Source organism: Ascaphus truei, chromosome 17 (genome assembly GCF_040206685.1).
Source record: "Ascaphus truei isolate aAscTru1 chromosome 17, aAscTru1.hap1, whole genome shotgun sequence".
Classification (NCBI taxonomy): domain Eukaryota; kingdom Metazoa; phylum Chordata; class Amphibia; order Anura; family Ascaphidae; genus Ascaphus; species Ascaphus truei.
Genome location: NC_134499.1, coordinates 14,596,053 through 14,619,164, shown reverse-complemented (window position 1 = coordinate 14,619,164; position 23,112 = coordinate 14,596,053). Strand labels below are relative to the sequence as shown.

General features: G+C 44.0%; 1 protein-coding gene across 1 annotated transcript in view; it reads right to left on the bottom strand.

The window, feature by feature from the left end:
* Nucleotides 1-23,112, bottom strand: part of LOC142467778 (inter-alpha-trypsin inhibitor heavy chain H3-like) — a 63,997-nt gene that overhangs the window by 20,499 nt on the left and 20,386 nt on the right. The window contains exons 8-10 of the mRNA XM_075573640.1: nucleotides 19,306-19,474; nucleotides 5,355-5,480; nucleotides 2,488-2,669 (exon numbers count right to left, since the gene is read on the bottom strand). Coding sequence (XP_075429755.1) covers nucleotides 2,488-2,669; nucleotides 5,355-5,480; nucleotides 19,306-19,474 — 477 coding nt within the window. The remainder of the gene's footprint in view (nucleotides 1-2,487; nucleotides 2,670-5,354; nucleotides 5,481-19,305; nucleotides 19,475-23,112) is intronic.

The window sequence follows — 23,112 nt, the reverse complement described above, 5'->3', positions numbered from 1 at the left end:
GAATCAAACGGCTGCAGTTAACGCATCCGCCGCATTTAAACACACCATTTTTTGGGATGAAAAAATGGGTGCCTGGAATATTATATTTGCTAACCGGGTCGGTCTGCCCGATAATATCTCATAGGTTCCTTCCTCTGTTGTTGCTAAATTTAGGTTTATTACTGAGTCTTTGGTCACCTGTTAGGATTTCACATCTTTAGTCGATAGTTTTTTTTTTTAATTACCGCTGAGCTGGTAGAGAGCATGTTCATAATTATCAATGTATCCGAAATACACCTGTTTAAAGTGATTGTTCTTAACAAATCAGCAAGCCTATGTTTAGCAGCTTTGGTGATGCAATCATTGACCAGTATCGGGTTTTCTCAGCTGTACAAATGTTTTGCCAATTTCCATCATGTGCTCTCTCCTAGTCTGTGTCCTGGGTGGTTCTGGAGATTCTCACCATCTGTGAGTAGTCCATTGTTGACAAACTGCATGTTTATCTCTATGGAGCTCCCTTCGTGGTCAATACTGACAACAAACCGCTCGCCTATATACTTTCTTCGACCAAGCTAGGTGCACCGGCATCGTTGGTTAGCCGCTCTGGTTGCGTACAATTTCAATCTAACGTATCGCCCTGACAGAAAGAATATTGATGCGCGATCAAGAATCCATTGTGACACACTTAAGCTGGATAGCCAGTGGGAAGAAATTCTAGCACCTGGCGTACGAGCTGTGTGTCAAAAGGCTGAACCCCGTAGTTGCATAAATTCTGCTAATGTTGAGAGGGTTGTGGACAGCTATTGTGAATAGTCCCTTTACTGAATAGGGCACCATTGCCTCAATGAAACAAACAAGATCTCAGACAGGCACAGAGACAAGACCCTGAGCAAAAAGAAGTATGGTCAGCTTGGAATACGGCAAGACCTGCATCTTCTGCATCACCCAAACGCTGCTCTCCTGCTGCAGAGTGGGATCATCTGGTAATGGGGCCTGATCTTTTAGCCACACTGCTCCCACTCTGCGGGACAGTCAGCCTCGTACAATGTGAGAGGCCACTCTGGGAATCTATAAAACAGGCACAATACCTACCTGCTTATCTGGGCATTTAAATAATGAACCACAACCTGTCCGGCATTTAATAGCTACAGTACCGTCCCATCATGTATTGTACCTTTCCTTGTGTTTGATCTCGTTTATAATATTACATGTTTTCTTCTTTCTCCCCTTTTGTAACTATGAAGTGCTTTGAGTCCCATTAGCAGAAAAGCCCTATATAAAGTTATTATTATTGTTAATGAAGAGTGGAGTATTGTTCAGATTCATTAAGAAGATCGGTCATCTAATTACAAAACAATTGGCACTCATCGCTAATTACCGCAGAGTGGTGATGGGGTAACTCCATGGTGAAAGGATACAGATGCAGAGTGTACCTAAGAAAGTGACACTCCAACTCAGCCTGGGTCAGACATGTGTAGGTGTTAACAGGGGTAATACATTCAAACTAGACCATGGGAGAGAGCAGAGGAACTACCCTAACGCTGCACACTTATAAGCAATGGGAAAAGGTAATAAGAATAATGTAAGATTGCTTAAAACATACACTTTATTGTAATAATGAATCATAAAATAAATGGGAATAGTGTAAAGACAAATGCAATAGACTATGGGTGTATTGTAACCATGTAAACTTTTTGTGGTGGTCCGTTGGTGGTCCAGTGGTGGTGCGCCCACCCCTTACCTCGTGCGGCGTCACTTGTCACGTCATGTGACCCGTGGCGTCATTTGAAGTCATGTTACCGTGGCAACCATGACGTCACATGACGCACCGTTGCCATGGTCACGCGTCCTGAGGCCGGCTGAACCTCGGTAAGTAAAGGTTGCAGAGGCCTCGCGCGGCCCCCCGGCATTTAATTTATGTGCTTTGGGGGAAAGCGCGGGACCGCTGCAACTGCCCGTGCCACCCCCCCCCAGAAAAATCTCCCGCCCCCCAGTTTGCGCACCGCTGTATTAGTGCATAGTTAGTGGTAAGATCCCATTGGTTACTATGGTTACAAAAAAATACCTGTTAAAAATATGTAGTAATAACAAAAGTAATGTTTGTGGAGAAACACTCGGTCTTAGGCGGGTAGACAGCAGGCAGTGTGCGTACCTAACATATAGTAGCAGTGGGCTTAGTGCTAGAAGCAGCTTAAACTTCTCTATATGTTCTACCGCTCTGTTTGCCAAATTGGGATTTTGTTCAATTTGTCATTTTTTTCTGGAAGTACAGGGGACCGGGGCCCTTAAAATGATCCTGGTTCTCGCCGCAGAATTGGAGCATGGCGTGAAGATTTGATGGGGTGTGTGTATTCATTTGAGTGCCGGGCAGAGAGTCGGGAGGCACAGTGGGTGGCTAGTTTGTTAACCCTTTCCATACACGTCAGCGTGACAATCTGTGTATGTGACAACGTAGAAAGAATAAATGAAGTCGTTCAAATATTAGTATTTAACGTTTGGATTGCTCACCTGTAGCTGCAAAGCAGAGTCTGAATCCTCATAAATACGCCGAGCCACGCCACCATTTTGTAAGGCCAGTTTCTCCAAAAAATTGTAATCCACATCATTGCCAAAGCCCAAGCAGTATAATGTGCTCTGACCCTCTATTGCTCTTTTAACATTATCCATTATTTCTTTCTGGTTACTGATTCCTATGAAAGAATAGGAACAGATTGGGGCACTTTAATAAATAAAACCACTTAACTAAAATGACAACAACAAAAAAAAACATAGAATTTAACAGAAGTTAAAAACCACTTGTCCCACCTAATCTGCCCATTTTCCTATCTGAACAAATCTCAGAAATGTTCAGCCCTGTCTCTATTCTATTCATCAATGAACTCCCTAATGTACAGTCCAGGTGGAGAGGCACTTCCATAAAGCAGAGTTCCGCAAACGAGATACAAAGTAGCGCTCTACTCACGCGTTTCTTAACGCAGCGTCTTTCATTTATTTAGAGGGGCAGTGGCGAGTGCAACGTTTCAGGTCCCCATATGGACTGTTCATTAGGTAGTGGTGAGAGGTCAGTATGGGACCTGAAACATACCGTAGTACCATTTTTTGTAGATACTCTTAAAAATGCACTTATTTTCAAATGCAGCAAATTAAAATCGCAGCAAATACTATCGTTGAAATCGACTAAAAATGTAGTAGAATTTGTTTTTTTTATACATTGACAATATAAAACGTTTTTTTTTCTTGTTTTAAATATAGCCTATTAATATTATTTTTTACAAACTAATAGAAACTGCACAAGAAAAGTGATTTTCTCATTGGCCATCAATGCAGTAGGAAATGTGGCAAAATGGCATATTTTGGGCTGAAAAAATCATGTATGAGTAATTTTTCTTTGACCACTCTTTTATACTGCTATTACTATATCTCCTAGAGGGACGCTCTGTGGAGCCTGGACATATCTCCTCTCTATCCCAATATTATTTGGCCGCTTGTGAGTTTTTAATCTCTATTTATTTTACATTAATAAACGTTATTACACTATTTTTTCCCTTTTTTCCCTTCTCTTCCCTGTTTTGAGGAATCATCAAGGGGCCTTTCCTCTCCCCCTCCCTCCCCCTATCCACACCAGAGGATCAGCCATCTGATCAAGATCAGACATCTAATGTGAGTGTGTTCCCTTTTCCATTATTTATTTATCCCTTTAAAGATTCAAGGCACCCATGTGTTGAAATATTCCTCATTGTGGTCCCCTATCTTTTTTACGTTCACAAATGTCCTGGAGCTACAAGCAGAACGACGCGCCTGAGGATCCCCCCCCCCTTTCCCTACAACAATACAGAGGTTGGCGAATCACCTCTGTGAGACTCGGGCAGCGAGACTGTACTGTATGAAGGACTGAAGTCACGAACTTTACAGTAGGACTTTTTGGCTCAACTATTCAATCTCTCTTATTACTATAAATGTGGCCATTTTCAAAATGAGCTTCGTCTCTTTAGGAGAACAATTAATTACAGTGAGGAAATGATAAATTAGCGTTAAAAAAATGTTTAGAGTTAGAAGCGAGCTAATAAGACTCTTCAACGAGTGACCTTGTTATCACTTGTGTAGTAATCACATTCCCCAAACATCAGGAACAGGTCTGTCTTCTCTCTCATTCTGATTGCATCTTGAACTGGTGCTCCCCGCACCAAGATGGATATGCCGTTTCAGGCTAGGTCCCCAGTGGCCGCGGCTGCGTGCGCAGCGCATCCAATGTACTGCCCTCTGTGGGGCCGGCCCCTGTAGCTGCCTGCGCGCCCCGGCACAATGCGAAATGCACGACCGCCTTTGCCAAAAGACAAGAATGTTGTCTTTTGGCGTTGCGGCCGCGCATTGGCCCCGTCACGGCGGTGGTTCAGCCAGTGAGGGCGAACCAGCCACGTGATGTCATTGCCACGCCCTCGCCACCCCATCGCGAGTTGCCAGTAGTCCACCTGGTCATGCTGGTACCGGAAACGAGTGCCGCCAGGCACCCCGCCGCGCTCACTGGGGCCTTAGCAACAGCATTATGGACACGTGTAGTTAATGGTCCATTTCAAGAATTGCAAGAAATGTGTGCATTTGATGCCATACATACTGTAGCTCAGTGGCAGCAATGGGATACTAGTTCATTTCTAATAATTTAACAATAGTTTCCTTATTACACACTAATCTAGATACAGTACATTTATTCTAGATCAAATATAATGGAAATAAATTAGTCTACATTGCAATATACTATACAGATGCAGCCATTATTCAAATTTTCACTGAGCCGTTTTGTGCTCTGCGGCATTCGCGCCTGTGTTTACCGCGGTTGAATTTCATGGATTATGATTTCTTTGGGTGCAATTCTTCGCGTATCCGTGGCAGAAATTAATGAATTGTAATGTATACAGTACTGTGCTACTGTGTCAGTTTGCAGGTGTTTAAAAACCGGAACACTAAAATACCATTTTCTGCACTCTATAAAAACGAGTCAACCCGCGGTAAGGTTGGAAGAAATCACGAGCCATGACGTGGGTATTCCGAGGTATACAAGGCGTGAAATGTTTGAATAACGGCCGCTGCACCTGTACGTTAATAAAAAGCCGTAAACAGCAAATTGATGCAACAGTAAACAATTTGATACATTACTAGCCAACCATTTAATTGATGGATCTGCCTAAAGGGATAAAACATGTAGTACTGAGGAAGTTGTTTTGGACTGAAACATTAGCAAGACCTGCAATATTGCAATATATGGAATGTACACATACATACAGAATAAGCTGGAAATACTTCAGAACTTCTGCAATTTTTGAGAAGCCTGAAATAAGGCAGCGTATCAAAAAGACACCCGTTATTTCAAATTTGCTTACCAGACGTTGGCTCTCCATCCGAGAGGAACAAAATAATTGAAGTGCTAATTTCAGGTAATACTTTATTTATTGTGGCATTTCTGAGCATTTTCATTGCAGACAGTAAGGCCCTATTTATATCTGTTCCTGAAAATGCAAATAAAGGTAAAACATCATTAACAGCTAAGTAAATAAACATGGGAGACATATCTGCGTCCATTAATCCACCTGAACTGCTTTACTTGACCCATATCAATATTTTATTAATGTATAAACCCGAGCTGTCCACAAACATATATTTTTTCTTCATTGTTATAAGCGCTAGGACTACGTTATATTAGCGCCCAGTAAGGACCATTAAAAGAAATGGCAATGCAATTGTGCTATTGGCTTCTGTCATGTACAGTGTGTAGGTCACCCATGTGCGTCTCTAGAGCGCACACACATCGAAATGTTCTCTGGAGACTAGAAAAATAAAGTGTGTGACATAGGGCAAGTAATACATGTGTGAGAGATAGAAAGAGAGCAGAGGGAAATGTACAGATGTAGCAAACTTTAGTGCGATCATTAACAGAGAAAAAAAGAAACAGACGGTGCACTGTGCTATTTAATCCCTGTTTTTGCAATGTGGCGTGTGCCGTGTTACATTTTCTACATAGTGCATTCCGTTTTATGTGTTCCTATACATCATTACAGTCACCAGGTGGCGCTGAGAGTAAAATATATTGCGCATGCGTGCCATTTGTTAATGGTGTCAGCCATTAAACACTATATAATCTGTTCAGGTGCTAAAGGGCACCACATTTTTTCCATATACAGTGGTGTGAAAAAGAAAGTACACCCTCTTTGAATTCTATGGTTTTACATATCAGGACATAATAACAATCATCTGTTCCTTAGCAGGTCTTAAAATTAGGTAAATGCAACCTCAGATGAACAACAACACATGACATATTACACCGTGTCATGATTTATTTAACAAAAACAAAGTCAATTCTTTATTCTATTTGTAGAATAGAATATCTACAAATCTGCTGATACCATCCGCACAGCGTGCCGGGTACTGTACGGCGAATCTGCGGCTGCGGTCTGTAAGCCCCTGCTGACTGTGCTGCAGAGAGCTGTTCCCACGCGAGCAGGGGGGCGCTCCATCGGGAAACGGTTACGGAGCACCAGCACGCCTCTGATGCCAGGAGATACGCAGCGGAGCTGATCCGACCAAGACGAGAGGGGATACTCTCTAATTATCCACCGCCTGTGACCATCTTACATCTGGTAAGTGGTCATTTCATCCCCAGCAGGAGATTTCCAGTGGGAGCATTTTAACACGTTTTGTATTTTTCTCATTCCGTGTCTAATATTAAATGTGCATACCTGTTTATTAGATACCCAGTGTTTCTCAGCCCATGTCATTTGTTATTTGTTGGTTAGTTGTGTTATTAGTACATATGCTGTGAATTTTCACATTTTACAGTATTATGCTATGTGATCTTCCTATTTTTATTTTCATGTAATACTGCTATCGTGTGGAGCCTACCATGGGACCTGACGAAGCCACCATTACAGGTTGTATATATCCTTTTTACCACAATTTGTGTATGTATGGAGCGCCATAGATATAATATTTTTTCCATCAGTTGTCTCTGATTTGGGATCAGAGTTATATCACAGGCAGCCAGCCTCTATTCCTAATTAGGAATAACAGGTCATGCATATTGTAACAGGGGAGTAATCTCTGTTCAAGTAATGTGCCTTTAATCTAGCAGTGTGGTGGTTAACTGCTGATAGTCAATTAATAAACACCACCTGCCTGATTTAGATTGCTTACAAAAGCCTGTCTTTTGAGACAGGAAGGGTGTCTCCTTAGCTCATACTTATTTATTTATTTATTTATAAAATATTTTACCAGGAAGTAATACATTGAGAGTTACCTCTCGTTTTCAAGTATGTCCTGGGCACAGAGTAAAACAAAATAATACATGGTTACAACTACAGTTACATAAATGAACAAGGTATACATTATATACAAGACATTGCATGCACAGTTAAAGAAAATATATATTATGAGCGTATGAAACAGTTACAGACCAGGTTAAAGTGTGAGACCGCCTTAGATTTGAAAGAACTTAAGCTGGTGGTGGATATGAGAGTCTCTGGTAGGTTGTTCCAGTTTTGGGGTGCACGGAAGGAGAAGGAGGAACGTCCGGATACTTTGTTGAGTCTTGGGACCATGAATAGTCTTTTGGAGTCTGATCTCAGGTGATAGGTACTGCATGTGGTAGGGGTGAGGAGCTTGTTCAGGTAGCTGGGTAGCTTGCCCAGAAAGTATTTGAGGGTGAGACAGGAAAGGTGAAATTTGCGCCTAGACTCTAGTGATGACCAATCTAGTTCTTTGAGCATTTCGCAGTGATGTGTGTTGTAGTTGCATTGGAGAACAAAACGACAAATTGAATTGTAGAGGGTGTCAAGTTTGCTAAGGTGGGTTTGAGGAGCCGAGCCATATACTATGTCTCCATAGTCAATAATTGGCATTAGCATCTGCTGTGCAATATGCTTTCTGACCAGGAGACTTAGGGAGGATTTGTTCCTGTAAAGTACCCCTAGTTTGGCATAGGTCTTGGTTGTCAGGGTATCAATGTGCATCCCGAATGTTAAGTTGGAGTCAAACCATAAGCCCAGGTATTTAAAACTAGTGACAGGTGTTAGGGTGGTTTTAGCGTTGGTTCTAATCAGGAGCTCAGTCACTGGAAGCTTTACAAATTTAGTCTTGGTCCCAAATACCATTGTTACCGTCTTGTCAGTGTTTAAAAACAGTTTGTTTTGGGATATCCAGTTTTCGAGTCTCAAAAAGTCAGACTGAAGTATGTGTTGAAGGTCAGAGAGGCTATGGCTGTGTGCATACAGGATTGTGTCATCTGCATACATGTGTATTGAGGCTTCCTTACAAGCTGTGGGAAGATCATTAATGAACACTGAGAAGAGTAGGGGCCCCAGAACAGAGCCTTGCGGGACACCACAGGTGATATCCAGGGGGTTGGAGTTAGAGCCTGAGATGGACACATGTTGGGATCTTCCTGATAGGTAGGACTGAAACCAGTTTAAAGCATGTTTCCCTATTCCAGAGCTCTGGAGTTTGTTAAGCAGGATAACATGATCAACTGTGTCAAAAGCCTTTGCAAAATCTAGGAATACTGCACCAGTGAGTTGTCCCCGTTCCATTCCGCACTGGATTTCATTGCAAACTTTTAGCAGGGTAGTTACGGTGGAGTGTTTGGGACGAAAGCCAGATTGGTATTGGCTAGGGAAATTTGTCTTGGTGTAGAAATCGCTTAATTGGGAGTGGACACATTTTTCCATAACTTTGGATAGAATTGGGAGAAGTGAGATTGGCCTGTAGTTTGAGACAGTGTTTTTGTCCCCACTTTTGAAGATTGGGACAACTCTGGCAGTTTTTCAGGTCTTAGGGATATGGCCTGCAGACAGGATAGAGTTGACTATGGACGCAATTGGTTTGGCAATGGCTTGGGCACCAAGTCGTAGGAACCTAGATTGTAGTAAGTCGGGTCCACATTGGCTGCTTAGTTTTAGTTTGAGGAGCGCTTGTGTAATCTCCTCTTCAGATACTGGGCTAAATTGAAAATTGTGGGCAGTGTTGGGAGGGGGTGGGACTATAGGGGTACTCCCAGGGTGAGATTCAGGTTTGGGGTTTGTGCTGCGTTTCGCTAATAAGTTAGTGGCACACCCCACAAAGTAATCATTGAATGCATTTGCAATGTCAGTGGGGTTTGTCAGAGTAATATCCCCTTAGTGATATTATTTGGTTGTTGATGGTTAGGAGGCTGGAATACAGTATATTGTTGATAACCTTCCAGAAGTTAGCTGGGTTTGATGTATTTTGGTGGAGATTGTCAGAGTAATATTGTGCTTTTGCATACCTTGTTTGCCTTGTGCACACGTTCCGCAGGCATCTGTAGTGATTGAGATCCTTGGTAGTGCCAGTTACTTTGTAGCTTTTCCACAAGGCATCCCTGAACTGGTAGAGTGCTATAAGGTCAGGTGTAACCCATGGAAGGTGGGCCCCCCGTACCCTTATTTTGCGTAGTGGAGCATGGGTATCGCAGAGTTTTAAGAACTCGGATTGGAAATAGTCGAGCCCAGAGTCAGGGTCGGGAATTAAATCGATTCTGTGCCATGGGCAGTTGGTAAGGTCATCCAGAAACTGTTGTGGGTTAAAGTTTTTAAATGTTCTAGTGAGGAGAACCTTAGGGCTTGAATGGGGCGGTTTAATTTTCCTTACACAGTACACTATTGCATGGTCACTGAAAATATCAGGAAGGATGCCAGAGGATTGGATTCTGCTGGGGTTTGAGGAGAGAATCCAGTCTAGCAAGGAATGGTTATGTGACTTCAGGTTTATTCGTGTGGGTTGGGAAATGAGTTGCGATAGGTTAAGTGACTTGAGTTGTATCTGGATTTTGTGGTTTTTAGGGTCAAGCCAATTGAAGTTGAAATCCCCTAGAACTAGCAGCTCACTCTTCTCATTCAGAGAGGAAATGGAGGCAAGAAATTGGGTGATATCAGTCAAGGATTGTAGAGGGGCTTTAGGGGGGCGGTAGATGCCAACAAGCAAGGTGGGCTTAGAAAAGGGGAGGCAATGTAACAGTGTAAATTGTAAGGTGTCTGCAATATAAAATAACACCCCTCCTCCTCTCTTTGACCTATCTCTCCTAAAAATGGAGTATCCCTGAATGGCGATATTTGCATCAGGGGTTTTAGAGGATAGCCATGTTTCTGTAAGAACGATGGCTTTGGGTTTATGCATAAGGCACCATGCCCTTAGTTCATCCAGTTTGGGCAGCAGGCTCCGGATGTTTATATGGGCGACAGATAGCCCTTTTTGGAATTTAAAGGTGGAATTCTCAGGGGCATGGGACAGAGCTGAAATGGGAGGACCTGGGTTAGTTTCAATATCACCTGCTAGAGAGAGTAATAGTATGAGTAGAAATTTGGGTAGTTGTTTGCAAGTTGTAAATTTGTGGTGTTTTCCATTAGAGTGAGCAGTGGTTGGTATGCTGGTTTTTAGAGTTCTCCACCAACATTCAGTAGATAGTGCAAGGCTTTTGAGTAATCCAGGGTGTATGGTGATGTTGGGTGTGGGCAAGGATGGAGGAGTTTGTAGTGGATAGAGGGAGTAATATCTCCATGAGGCCAGGAGAAAGAAAAAAGTTAGAAGACATAGCAGGTTCATGATGCCAGAGGTAGGCAGTGCTGCAAGGAGCTGTTGTGAGCAGAGTGAGTGTGTGCAGACTAAACAGCAGGGGTGGGCCTGTACCTTGTCAAGTGTTTTGCTGCATTGCAATGCTAGGGTCAATTCAGGGTTTCAGGGTTTTGTGCAGTCAGTTTTGGGAGAGGCTGCAGTGAAAGAAGTTGTAAATGGGTGGGGGGTTAAACTATGCAGGCTAACAAGCATGGGATCATAGTGTAATCTGAATAGCTTACCGTTTGTTGTCTTGAGTTAAAGAGTTTGCAGAAAGAAGCAGTCCCCAGTCACCTCTAGTCAAACTGTAGTCTAACTGTTTTTATCACTTAAAAACCTCACTTTAAATGCCTCACTGCCTAATGCAGTTCCTGCCCAATGCAGCTAAGGTGTTAGTATTATACAGAAAAAACAGTCACATGATCCTCCCCCTCCCCAATCAGTCAGCTTGTTCCAACTTGAGCTGAACTTTGGAGAGAGAGGATAGATTGTCTTTACTCTCACAACCTGTCTTCAGCTCTGCCAGAAGACAAAGCATAGCTGCTTTCAAGACACAGGGAAAACTTCTAAACCTGAATGCTGACACACCCTGAGGGAAGGGAGCTGAACCAGGAACAGAGAAGATTTTCTCTCCAAGGAACAGATAAGACTTTCATTCTTAAGAGACTTCGTATATCTGCTTATTTCATGCTATATGTTTTGGGGCTGGTAGACATGCTTATCTAGGGGAGTTGTGAACTGCATAGTGTTTCACTACAAATACTCCCAAGTGAATAGAAGCTTTGTTTACCCCTTGTTTGGATGGTTTCCTGATGTTGAGGAAACAGGCGCAATAAAAAGCCTTCTTTAATTTCACAATAATCAGTCTCTCTTGCATACCTCTGTGAGCGTCCGTCTACACATATCCATTTGGAAATATTTTTTTTGCTCAGAAAGTTAGCGCTACCTTATTTGTTTTTCTATCAGTAGTAAACAGATAAAGCAGACAGATCAAGCGTATACAACCGTGCTCCTATGCTCCTTTGCTCAAACGGACTGTAGTGAATCCCAACAGAGGTTGCTCGGCTCCACGAGGAGTCCCGCTCATGGACACCCACGAGTGACGTCACGCCCATAGATATTTGGTAGTGTGACGGTTCAAGGGATTCCTTCCCCTTCTTGTATCCCTGATGTCACCCTTTCTGTCCCTTCCCCTGCCTGTCTCCTTTCTTTTACCCACTCCTGTCCCTCTCCAGCAGCCTCTGACGCCTTTCCTTTACCTTGGCGCGCGCCCCGCAAGACTCGCGCAACCGCGCGGTCCCCAAGCCCCTGCGGCAACGTTCCCCACTCTTAAGCCCCCTCGGTATCCGCTCCCATTCCCTTACCTCCGGTGGCTGTCCCCTCCGTTCCTCCATTCCCCTCCGCAGGTGTTCCCGCGGTGGTCCGCGCCTCGTGATGCAGCCTGTGCGCGCGCACTCTCAGATTACAGAGGGCGCGCGCATACGCTCCTCTTATAGGGGTTTTCAGTCTCCTGAGTCCTCCTCCCATGCCCTGCAGGCGATCTCTCTTACTGGTTCCCCTGTCTCCTCCTCTCCTCCTCACCTATCCCTGCTGTCTCCCACTTCACCCTCTGCTCCTCCTCTCTCTCCTATTGGTGTTCCTTCCTTTATAACCCCTGTGTAGACGGACGTTCACAGAGGTACACAATTGGAGACTTTATAAGGTGAAATTATAATAGGCTTTATTGTGCCTTTTCCTTTTTATCAGGAAATCATCCAAACACAGGGGGGGAACAAAGCTTCTATTCACTTTGGAGTATCTCTAGTGAAAATACCATGCAATTAATTCACAACTCCATAAGTCAAGCATGTCTCGCAGCCCCAAAACATATAGCATGAAATAAGCAGATATAAGCAGTCTCTTAATAATGAAAGTCTTATCTGTTCCTTGGAGGGAAAATCTTCTCTGGTTCAGCTCCCTTCCCTCAGGGTGTGTCAGCATTCAGGTTCAGAAGTTTTCCCTGTGTCTTGTAAGCAGCTCTGCTGTTTCTTCTGGCAGGGCTCAAGACTGTTGTGAGAGTCAAAGACAATCTCTGCTCTCTCTCCCAAGTTCAGCTCTCAGTCACAACTAAGGAATTACTTCCTGTCTCAAAGGCAGGCTTTTTCTACCACCTTTAATCAGGCAGGTGGTGTTAGTTAATTTGTTCCAGCCGTTAACCACCACACTGCTGGATTAGAGGCACATTTGTGAACAGGAATAAGTCCCCTGTTACATACCTCCCCTGTTTGTGGGAAGCTCGGGCTTACCACGGCCAAAGCCCATCCTTCCACTCTCAGTCGAGATCTTTCTGTGACTTGAATGAGAGTGGATGGAGGAAGAGAACCCTCTGTTCTGCTGGGATTGGAACCCTTTCTCCAGTTTATTTTTGTCTCCTCCCGAAGGTGCTTGAGATCAGCACTCCTCAGTCGCTCGAGGAGGACTTTTTCCACGTAAAGTCTTTTTATCGTGTGCGCGGTCATGAGATTTCTGTTGCGTCGGGCACTCCTCTTTTTGTAGACAAAGTGTATGGCAACAGTTGTACACTGGCGACACACTTTATTCGAGCTCGGCTAGTCCCACGAATTCGGGTATACCCGGGTGTATTGAGGTTTGTGACTGTTTTCTGCCCGAGTGCATTTGGTTATTTTCCAGGCAGGGATTGAAGCATTTTATTCCCGCTGGCTGCAATACTGCACAGTATATATATATATACTGCATTACAATTCATGAATTTATGCCATCTGGTAGACACGCGAAGCATTGCAGCCTATTAAATCCTAATCATTATCATTTAACAGATCAGCCGCCCGTCAGCCAGGCATGAACCCAGGCTGGGAAGGCAAACGCAATGGGGCTTGTCAGAGGTGAGGAGCGGCGCATTCCAGGTATCTGCCAGGTACATACTGGGTATTTGCTCGAATAAAGTGTGTCGGTGCAGTAGAGCAGTTAGGACTAGCTCTTAGAGTTTTCTGCTCTTGACGCGGTCTTTCTGCAGTTTCTCCACACCACGGAGTCGCCAGTTCAGCTTCTTTGGGACTGAGTTGCACCTCCACCTCCTTTTCCAGAGAACGTCCTATTTTTTCAGCTTCCTCAGCTAAGGATTCTTCTGGCTTTGATTCTGCACTCCTACCTCTGTTTGTTGCCTGTTGGGCAGCTGTAGGTTTGGCTAGTGCTTTCTTAGGTGGCTCAAACTTCGTAATTTTGTTTTGAAGTTGCGTGGAGTCCCGAACTCTCACTGTACCCTTGTCCTCACGGGCATTAGTTACTGTGGGATACTGGTGCTTGGGCAGAGCCAATACCTTTTTCCGTATTGGAGGAATCTGTAAGTTACTGGCCTGCAGAGTCTCAACCTGTTTGAGTGCGTCTTGCAAGTCTCTTCTCAGGGAATCTATCTGCACACTTTGCTTCCTCTGAGTCTGTATCAGAGTCTCCTTCATATTCTGGAGCTCTGTAATTTTTGTCGTCAAGGTTGCCGCTGCGTCTGTTTTCTCCTTGGTGTACTGACTCAAGGGAATGGAACAGTCTCTCTGTCTCTCCAGCTCTTGCTCCAGTTTCTAAGCCTTCTCACGCTCCCTCTCATACAGAGTCACCTGGTATCGAAGCTCCGCTTCCAATGATGCTCTGAAGACGGGCAGCGTGGCCTTTAGCTCCTCATACTGCTCTGTGGGGACGTACTGGGTATTCAGACGTTCCTGCAGCGCTTGTACCTCTTTAGCAGCCTGCAGTTTTTCTTCCTGTAGCGTTTGCTGCTTCTCCTCAGCATACTGGAGGTGTGTATGCAGACCTTGCAGTTGGTTCTGCATTCGGTGCTCTGCTTCAATCTTTTCCTTGACTTCTACTGTCAACTGAAAATTTTCTTCTTTCAGTTTTAAGTTTTCTCTTTATAATCTTGAATTTTCTCTTTTTTCAGTCTCTGTATTCTTCAGGGCTTCTTTGCAGTCCTCCTTCCATTTACGCACATCTGCTTTGAGAATGACACTCTCCTGGCGTGAGACTTCCTCCTCTAGGTTGAGGGTCTGAATCTCCTTCTAAGAGACTTTGAGATCTGTATCAAGATTACCAATAGTTTCTTTGGCAATGTCCAGCTCCTCAGTGAGACTTTGTAGTTCCTTTCTGGAAACTTCCAGGTCTGTGCGGCAGCTGTTGGTCTCATGATGTGAGGCATCAAGTGCTCTGCGGAGTGTCTGAACCTCTTTCTGAGATACGTCCACTTCTATCCGGATACTGTTGACCTCCTGTTGTGAGGCATTCAGCTCTATACGAAGAGTGTAAACCTCTTGCTGGAAGACTGTCATCTGCTTCAGTGCCTCCTCATACTTCCGCTTTAGCGTAGCCACCATATTATCAGATTGGCTCTGCTTTTCATCCATGGCGGAAATAGTAGCCTTTGCAGTATCTAGCTCAGTCTTGAGATCGTCCAATTCTGTCCTGGCTAAAGAGTAAATTGTGAGCACATCTTTTTGTAGCCTCACGTTATTTTTCTGTAGCTCTGTGTAATCATCTTCCTTTTGTTTCAATTGTTCACAGAGCATCTCAGAGTCATGCCTGGCATTTTTCAGGGCATCTTCAGGGCTGGTCAAGGGATCGTCACTCACTGGTTCCGGCTCAACTTCCCTGGGATGGTTGGTTGAGGGTTCCTCACTGTTGGCACCGGACAGACACTTCTTTGGGGTACACGACTTCTGCCTTGGGCCCTCTGGATATTCGGTTACCCGCGGGACGAATTCTCCATTTTCTCTAGGCTGCAGGGCAACTCGGTCCCCCTTTTCCTCCACAGGACCTGCAGACGTGTCTGTTCCTTCCACGGTAAGTGAAGAACCGCTTTTCTTTTTCCGCCTTTTTGATTTGGATGACACCGTCCCTTCAGGGATATTGGGGTCTCCATCTTCATTTGAAATTTTATCAGCTTCATTATATACGCCAGGCTTTTCTTGCAGTTGCTTTAGCTGACAGAGATATTGGGTGATCTGCTGCTCCCGCTCTGTCTCCTGTTGATCATTTTCGTCATCAAAGGGAGCGGTCTTTTCCGTTTGTGCCGAGTTCAGGCTCCCCCACCATTCTTGGGGTGTTTTGTGGGTGTGACTCGGTTCGGGTTCCCCGTAAGAGATGTCTTCCTCTTTATTGGACTGGAAGGGCCACTCTTCCGTGGGGTAGGGTTCATTACAGGAACGCTGCATCTTGTCCTCCATTTTTAGGCTATCAGGTGTAATTTTCTTCCTGACCTCAGGTGGCGCTATTGCAGCTGTTGCCACTGTATTTGCTAGAACCCCCAATTGTGGTAGTCCTACAGGTGGGCATATTTTGCTTGTAAAGGTCGTAGCTCTCACAGGCATCTCTGTAGACTTTTCTTTCTTGGGAATTTTTTTTTTTTTTCACTATCAGCAGTACTGTGCATGCATTTTCTCTTATCAGGTATACAAGATGTGCAGTTGCTAGGTAAAAAAAAAGTCTATTTGCTCTACACCATTTATTTGCTAGGTGCAATCTCTCCGCTTCAGCAACAGAATTTGGTTTTCTGCCTGAGTTCAGTAATTTTCAGTCTTATCTTTGGGTATTATGGCATTCACACTTCACACTTTGGGTGTCTGTTTTTGCTCCCAAGATATATATAGGCAGACTTTTTTACTTGCAGAAAAAAAACATTCTTTGCTGTGGACTATTTCTTTCATTCCCGGCAGGGTGACTCAACATTCAGCAATTGGTTTTGAAAAACCTTTTACACAGTTCAGAAATCACTTTTTCCCCTATAGGGCAATTTTACACTCAGCATTTGTTTGCTAAAAATTCCCCTGCTTCAGCACAGTCTTGTATCAATTTTCACACTTTTCTGCATATACTCCATTCACAGCTGGTAGTCCTATGCGGTGTGGCAACCTTTATTTTCAAAATCAGTACCACTCGTGGGTCACCATCTGTATTCACTGCTTCAGCGAAACTTTTGAAAACAACAAACACCTATCGCTTTTAAGGGCTGACTCACTTCTTGAACCCTGACTATGGCTGGAAGGCAAACCCCCTATTTCAATGACCATATTACACTTTGTGATAGGCAAAATAAGGTTTAGCTACTTCAGCAGTCTCTCTCCTCTAGGGATTGGGGCAAAGAGTCCATCTTTGGTTTTGTAAGTTTCAGTGCAGTGTGGTTTCAGTGGTGTGTATCCCTTTAACTCTGATCTCTGCTGCATGAGGTTTTTTCCTCAGACTGTTTGTAGGCAAAAAACATAACAACAAAAATTTCACATAAAAATCTCCGGTCCTTTTTAACTTCAAAGACAACTCTTGTCCCACTTCGGACACCATATGTAGACGGACGTTCACAGAGGTACACAAATGGAGACTTTATAAGGTGACATTATAATAGGCTTTATTGTGCCTTTTCCTTTTTATCAGGAAATCATCCAAACACAGGGGGGGGGGGGGAACAAAGCTTCTATTCACTTGGGAGTATCTCTAGTGAAAATTCCATGCAATTAATTCACAGCTCCATAAGTCAAGCATGTCTCGCAGCCCCAAAACATATAGCATGAAATAACCAGATATAAGCAGTATCATAATAATGAAAGTCTTATCTGTTCCTTGGAGGGAAAATCTTCTCTGGTTCAGCTCCCTTCCCTCAGGGTGTGTCAGCATTCAGGTTTAGAAGTTTTCCCTGTGTCTTGTAAGCAGCTCTGCTGTTTCTTCTGGCAGGGCTCAAGACTGTTGTGAGAGTCAAAGACAATCTCGGCTCTCTCTCCCAAGTTCAGCTCTCAGTCACAGCTAAGGGATTACTTCCTGTCTCAAAGGCAGGCTTTTTCTACCACCTCTAATCAGGCAGGTGGTGTTAGTTAATTTGCTACCAGCCGTTGACCACCACACTGCTGGATTAGAGGCACATTTGTGAACAGGGATAAGTCCCCTGTTACACCCTGTCTGTCCTTTCTATCATTGATCTGCATAGCTTCTGTTATCCTTGTGTGTGCAGTCCTATGCTTTGCTCTCTCTGTGTTCCAGCCTGTTCCTGCTCCTGCTTATCTCTGGATTTCCCTGGTTTGACCCCTGCTCGTCCTGGACTACTCTACTCTCTGTTGCCCTTTGAACCCTGCTTACGAACTCTACCTTGCTGACCTCTGTAACCCCTGGACTTGGCTTACGAACTTGACTACTCTGATTTCTGGATCCCTGGACTCTGGCGCACGGACACCACTATTCTTACGCTACACCACCAAGGCGTTGCAAGTATACTAACTATCTTCCAACAGGCCCAGCAACGCCATACCACACTCCGGGCTCACCCTCACTGCTGTGGGTGTGTGGTAATACCATTCCCACCTCAGTATTGGGGTCTTGTCAGGTCAACGGGCATAAAGGCGTGACAGGTAGCCACATTAGGGATATTACTACACCACAAATATGCTATTACTATTATAGTCAATAGTGATTTTCCCTATCCGATTTGTTGCTACCCTCCTCCCACCCGCTCCCCTTACAGGGGCATTTTAACATTACAAACATTGTTTTATTGTTATGTCACTTGCTTTTCGGCGTTATTAGGGTTTATTCAAGTTTTTTTCTTTTTGGATTTTATCAGTGGATGTCACTGTTATACTTTAGGCTATGAGACATTTACTGTGGGCATATATGGTCCTTTTATTTGGATTATATGTTATTATTTCAGACATATCAGTCTTTCATTGGATATTGTATCCTTAAGCATCTGTTCTATTCCATCTGGGACTTTGAGTCCATACTGTGGATATTAATATCTTTATGGTATTTACCTTGACTTTGCCTAGAGTGCAACTAATAGGGGACTGTCGTGACCTCTGTCACTTTCTTCTGTTATTTTCATGGGAAGATCATGTGACCAGGCTGTCACTAGATACAATTGGTGCACTGCCAGAGAGAGGGGAGGGTTCAAAAACAGGTGTGCCAGAGCCTGTTTCAGAAGGGGAAGGGGATGGGACTTTGGAAATGGTTGTTATAAGAACAAAAAATGCTTACTACATTATAATACATTCAAAATGTCTTTAAAAACGGTTTTTAAAAAAACGCTACAAGTATTTTCTCATAGTACAAAACTGATTTATTTAAAAAAAAAACACATGTAGGATATTGCTTGGTCTGCAGTTTTAAGTGAAAGACGTAGTGATTTAAAATAGATGGTTGTCAGTTATTGCTTATTATGATTTAGTATTTTTGTTTTTATTTCAACACAAACTGCCATTCTGCAATTCGGCACTTATTCTGCAATTCTGCACTTATTCTGCAATTCGGCACTTATTCTGTAAAACCTGCCTTTGAACAGGTGTCCCTGGAGGTTAGGGGATCACACCAAGTCAGAAGCACACCTAAATTCATTTAAGGTAACAAATAAAATTAAAACTTTTTGGGGTGATCTCTGCTTTAAAATCAACTATAATAGCCAAAGAAAAAGCAGGTGGAAAATGAAGGAAAAATAGAGATCATTTTAACACGGCTTATTAGCTAATATAATGGATTTAAAATATGCAGATACATACATACACAGTATTCTTAGTTCAAGTGGTGTATTAATACCGAAATAATTACTTTCAACATAATCAAGAGAAGGCTTCCATAAAATCTTTGTACAGAAGGAAAAAAATTAATATTGATCGGTCATATTGTAAAATATCATGGGAGAAAACACAAAAAAGGAGCATATATATATATATATATATATATATAAATATTACTTACCTCCTCTTGCAGTGATTTTTGATACAAATTGTTTTGCTTTTTCTATGTTAGCTGGCACTGCTTTAACAAGAGATGTTTTCCATGTCTCAACTTTGTCATCAAATGCTAAAATCCCCAAAAAATCTTCAGGCGGCATATCCTCCAGGATTTTTAAGAAAGCTTCAAAAGTCTAAAAACAACACCAGACACCAAAATAAGCTGTACCACAATTATAATAAAGAATACAGTTGCTTTCAAGCAGTACTATGTAATTGTTCATTAAAATAAACACGGTGACACGAATAAGGATTCAACTTTTCACACCTTTTTTTTATAGAAAACTAGCTGATATACCCGGCATTGCCCGGGATGTAATGTTCCCGCTCCCCCCCCCCCCCCCCCGTCTCTGCTCCCCCCTCTCTCTGTGTGTGTATATAGTGTGTGTGTGAATGTAGCCAGGTCCCCTCTGGTTCCCCAGACATTCGGTTCTCTCTCTCTTACCTGCGACAGCGTGAGGGCAGTTGCAGGGGTGATCGCGTCACCGGGGGCTCTCGGCGACATCAGCTGCAGGGCGCCGCCATCTTGTGTGCGTTTGCGCATGCGCGGAAGCTCGCGCAAGCGCAGTATAGCCCCCGAAGCAACACGACGGCCATTACAGGGAGTGGGAAGAGGCACTCCATAGTCAGGGACATCCCCCAGTTCGCACATGCGCAGTTAGCAGCGGTGGAGGCCATTACAGTTCACACACGCGGCCAAATGAAAAAGAGGTCCTGAGTGGACTACAATTCCCAGCAGCCTCTTGGAACTGCCCTTTCACCCCTATCACGTGCTGCATTGAAGCCAATAGGGTTTACAGATTCTCCTGCAGCAAAGAAGATACATTGTTGTGTGCAGACAGGGAGTGTCAGTTGGATCCAGGAAGCGATTGGGGAAGGTAGTCTACAGATAGCAGAGCTCTGCTGTACTAGGCCACAGAGAATACCCCAGGCAGGCCCCACTCCCCACTAGGTTAGTGGGTAAGTTCATAGGGAAGGCCCCTTAGGCCCGGGCCATAGAGGTGTGGGGAGAGAGGAGGCGCGCTAACGCTGAGGCTCGCCTGCTTCAGTCAGCGCGATTGCAAAAAACTTGCAGGCGAGCCAGCGTGCGCGGGGGGAGCCGGTTGGAGGCGGGGCAGTGACGTCGCTGGGCCCATCGCCCGCGACGCACTGACGTCAATGTCACGGCGCCGTGACGTTGACGCTGCTGTGCTGTGATTGGAGGTTTTCAGCCGACAGCGCGCTGAAAAACAGCTTGGCGCTCGGCTGAAACCTCCAACTCCTCAGCACGCCTGCGGACGCTCGCGTGAGCCCCCTCTCAAGGCATCCTCATTGAGGATGCAGGGGCTCAGCGCGGAGCATCCGCACGCCTCAGCACAGCTGGTCCATCTATGGACGCAGCCTTAGGTAGGTACCCTGCTCTTAGCTGAGTGTGAGTTTAGTCAGAGACACGGCTGCAGTGCTGTGTACTCTGACAAGAAGAGACAGTGTTGCTTTGCAGTGCAGCACTGCAGTTCGTTTGGCAGTTTCAGGAAAGGCCCCTTTCAGTGCAAGGGGGGGGTTTGCTTTCTATAGTACCCAGTTCTATGTGATATCACCGGTGCCAGTTGCACGCAGTGATCGCGGCCTGCGTCTCGGCTCAGACAGGCTCTACAGCAAGAGACTTTCCAAAGGTGGATCACTCCATACGGGAGCCACCCACCGCCAGGCAGAGTTTCAGGACGTCGCAAAGGATATCGCAGAGCAGCGGATCCTTTGTGAAGAATCTGCAGCCCCAGGTGCTGGGGTAAGTATCGTATTATACGTGCACCAACAAAACCGGTACATCAGGCGCTGATCCCGCCTATAGGTTCTGGGTCTCTTAGTGGACATTTGGGACTTTGGTACATAGTGTGGGGTTATCACCCATAGGGAGTAGTGTTATAGAGTGACACAGTTATTTTTGATGATGTGTGATGTATGGTTATTCTGCATATAGTAAACTGTCATACTTGTACTCCTGTGTATGTGGTTACTATATGTGGGTCCTGTATGGGGTATATTCTACACTCTTAGAATCCTACACAGGTGGAGGCGCTGTAAGTAAGATCGTTCCAGAAGATTCACCCCAGGTTCCCATCAGCGGAGGCTCAGGCCTCCTGTGAACCTGCAGGTATACGCACCACACCTGGTAACATATATGTTCCCCCTCACATGCACTCTATCTGCGATTGGGGTAGGGGGAATACCCGTTACGTGTGTGTGTGTGTGTGTGTGTGTGTGTGTGTGTGTGTGTGTATAGTGTGTGTGTGTGAGTATATAGTGAGTGAGTGTGTGTGTCTCCCCTCTCTCGGTGAGTGTATATAATATATGTATCGCCCCTCTCTCTGTGTGTATATAATATATATATATATATAAATATATATATATATATATATATATATTATATGTATCTCCCCTCTCTCTGTGTGTTTTTAATGACATCACCCTGCCTTGCACTCAGAGACCATGAGAGCCAAGGCCCGCCCCGTAGTCAGGCAATAAGAGCCAATGACAGCCAAGACCCGCCCCGCAGTCAGCCAATGAGAGCGAGCACAAACCCACAGACAAACATCTTTTGAGTTTTATAGATATAGATAGAACATAAAAGATCAATCCCATGTTAAAGGTGCAATCCCATGTCGCTGTCCATAAAATAACATGTAAATACATTTACAGTATCATTTGCTTCCCTAAACATATAGTCTCTCACCGTGCTAACAAACAATATTTCCTTTTGTTTTATGAGCCTCTTAATGGGGGAAAATGTGTTATTCACGCGTTTTCTTTACCCTTTTAGATGGGGCTTCGAGCTATATAAGCTCTTGTTGAACACATATCCTATACTAAAGGCTGTAGCTAAAGAAAATTAAACACCTACCAAGTCTCAAATCATGTTTACATAATAGCTTAAAAACATTTGTTATATACTTATGGGTGGGAGACTGTACATATTACAGCGCTGCTCCCTTTAAAAGTGTGCTGCTGGTAAAAGGATTGAATAAATATATATCTATATAGATATGTATATATAGAACCAATAAAGAATATCACTTGTGAGCACATTCATATGTCTTAGACAGGTCTGCAACCCTGCCTTTCAACCATTATCACCTAGCATACAGTGCTCCCACTGCAGCAAGGGATTCTGGGAAACTACATGCAAATGAGCACACAGTGTGTCCCCTTTTGCCTGGAATATCCATTCACATGGAGCCCATTTAAGCAAATGCATCGCCATTCACACAGCTTATAAGCACAGCATGGGACTAGAAAAACAAGTCAAACCACTCACAGATATGTTTCAACCTTGATGTGTATCATCAGTGTGAGGTTGCTAACGGTGGAGTTTTGTTGTTGCCTTTTTCACCCACCATAACTGAAATGAATAGGGTATGTATATATATATATATATATATATATATAATATATATATATATATATAGTCAGAAACAGGGCATGCACAAAGCAAAAAAAAAATAAGGGTAAAGGAAGGGTGCGTACTGGAAAAAAGGGACAGGCACTCCTATATGCAAAAAAAAAAAATTTATTGACTCAACGTTTTGGTCTCCTCTCTTCTCTCTCCTCCCTCTCGATTTCTAATGTTTTTGTTCTCATAAGTATTGGTCATTAAGCGCAATATTTTGGCCAAATCCGGTTACACCTGCAACCACATAAAGCTAGAGCTTCTCAGCAGGTCCCCCTTCACACATGTAATCATAGGAGTAATTGAGATATTTCTTCCCCCAGGAGAAAGATGGTTATAACTTTCACT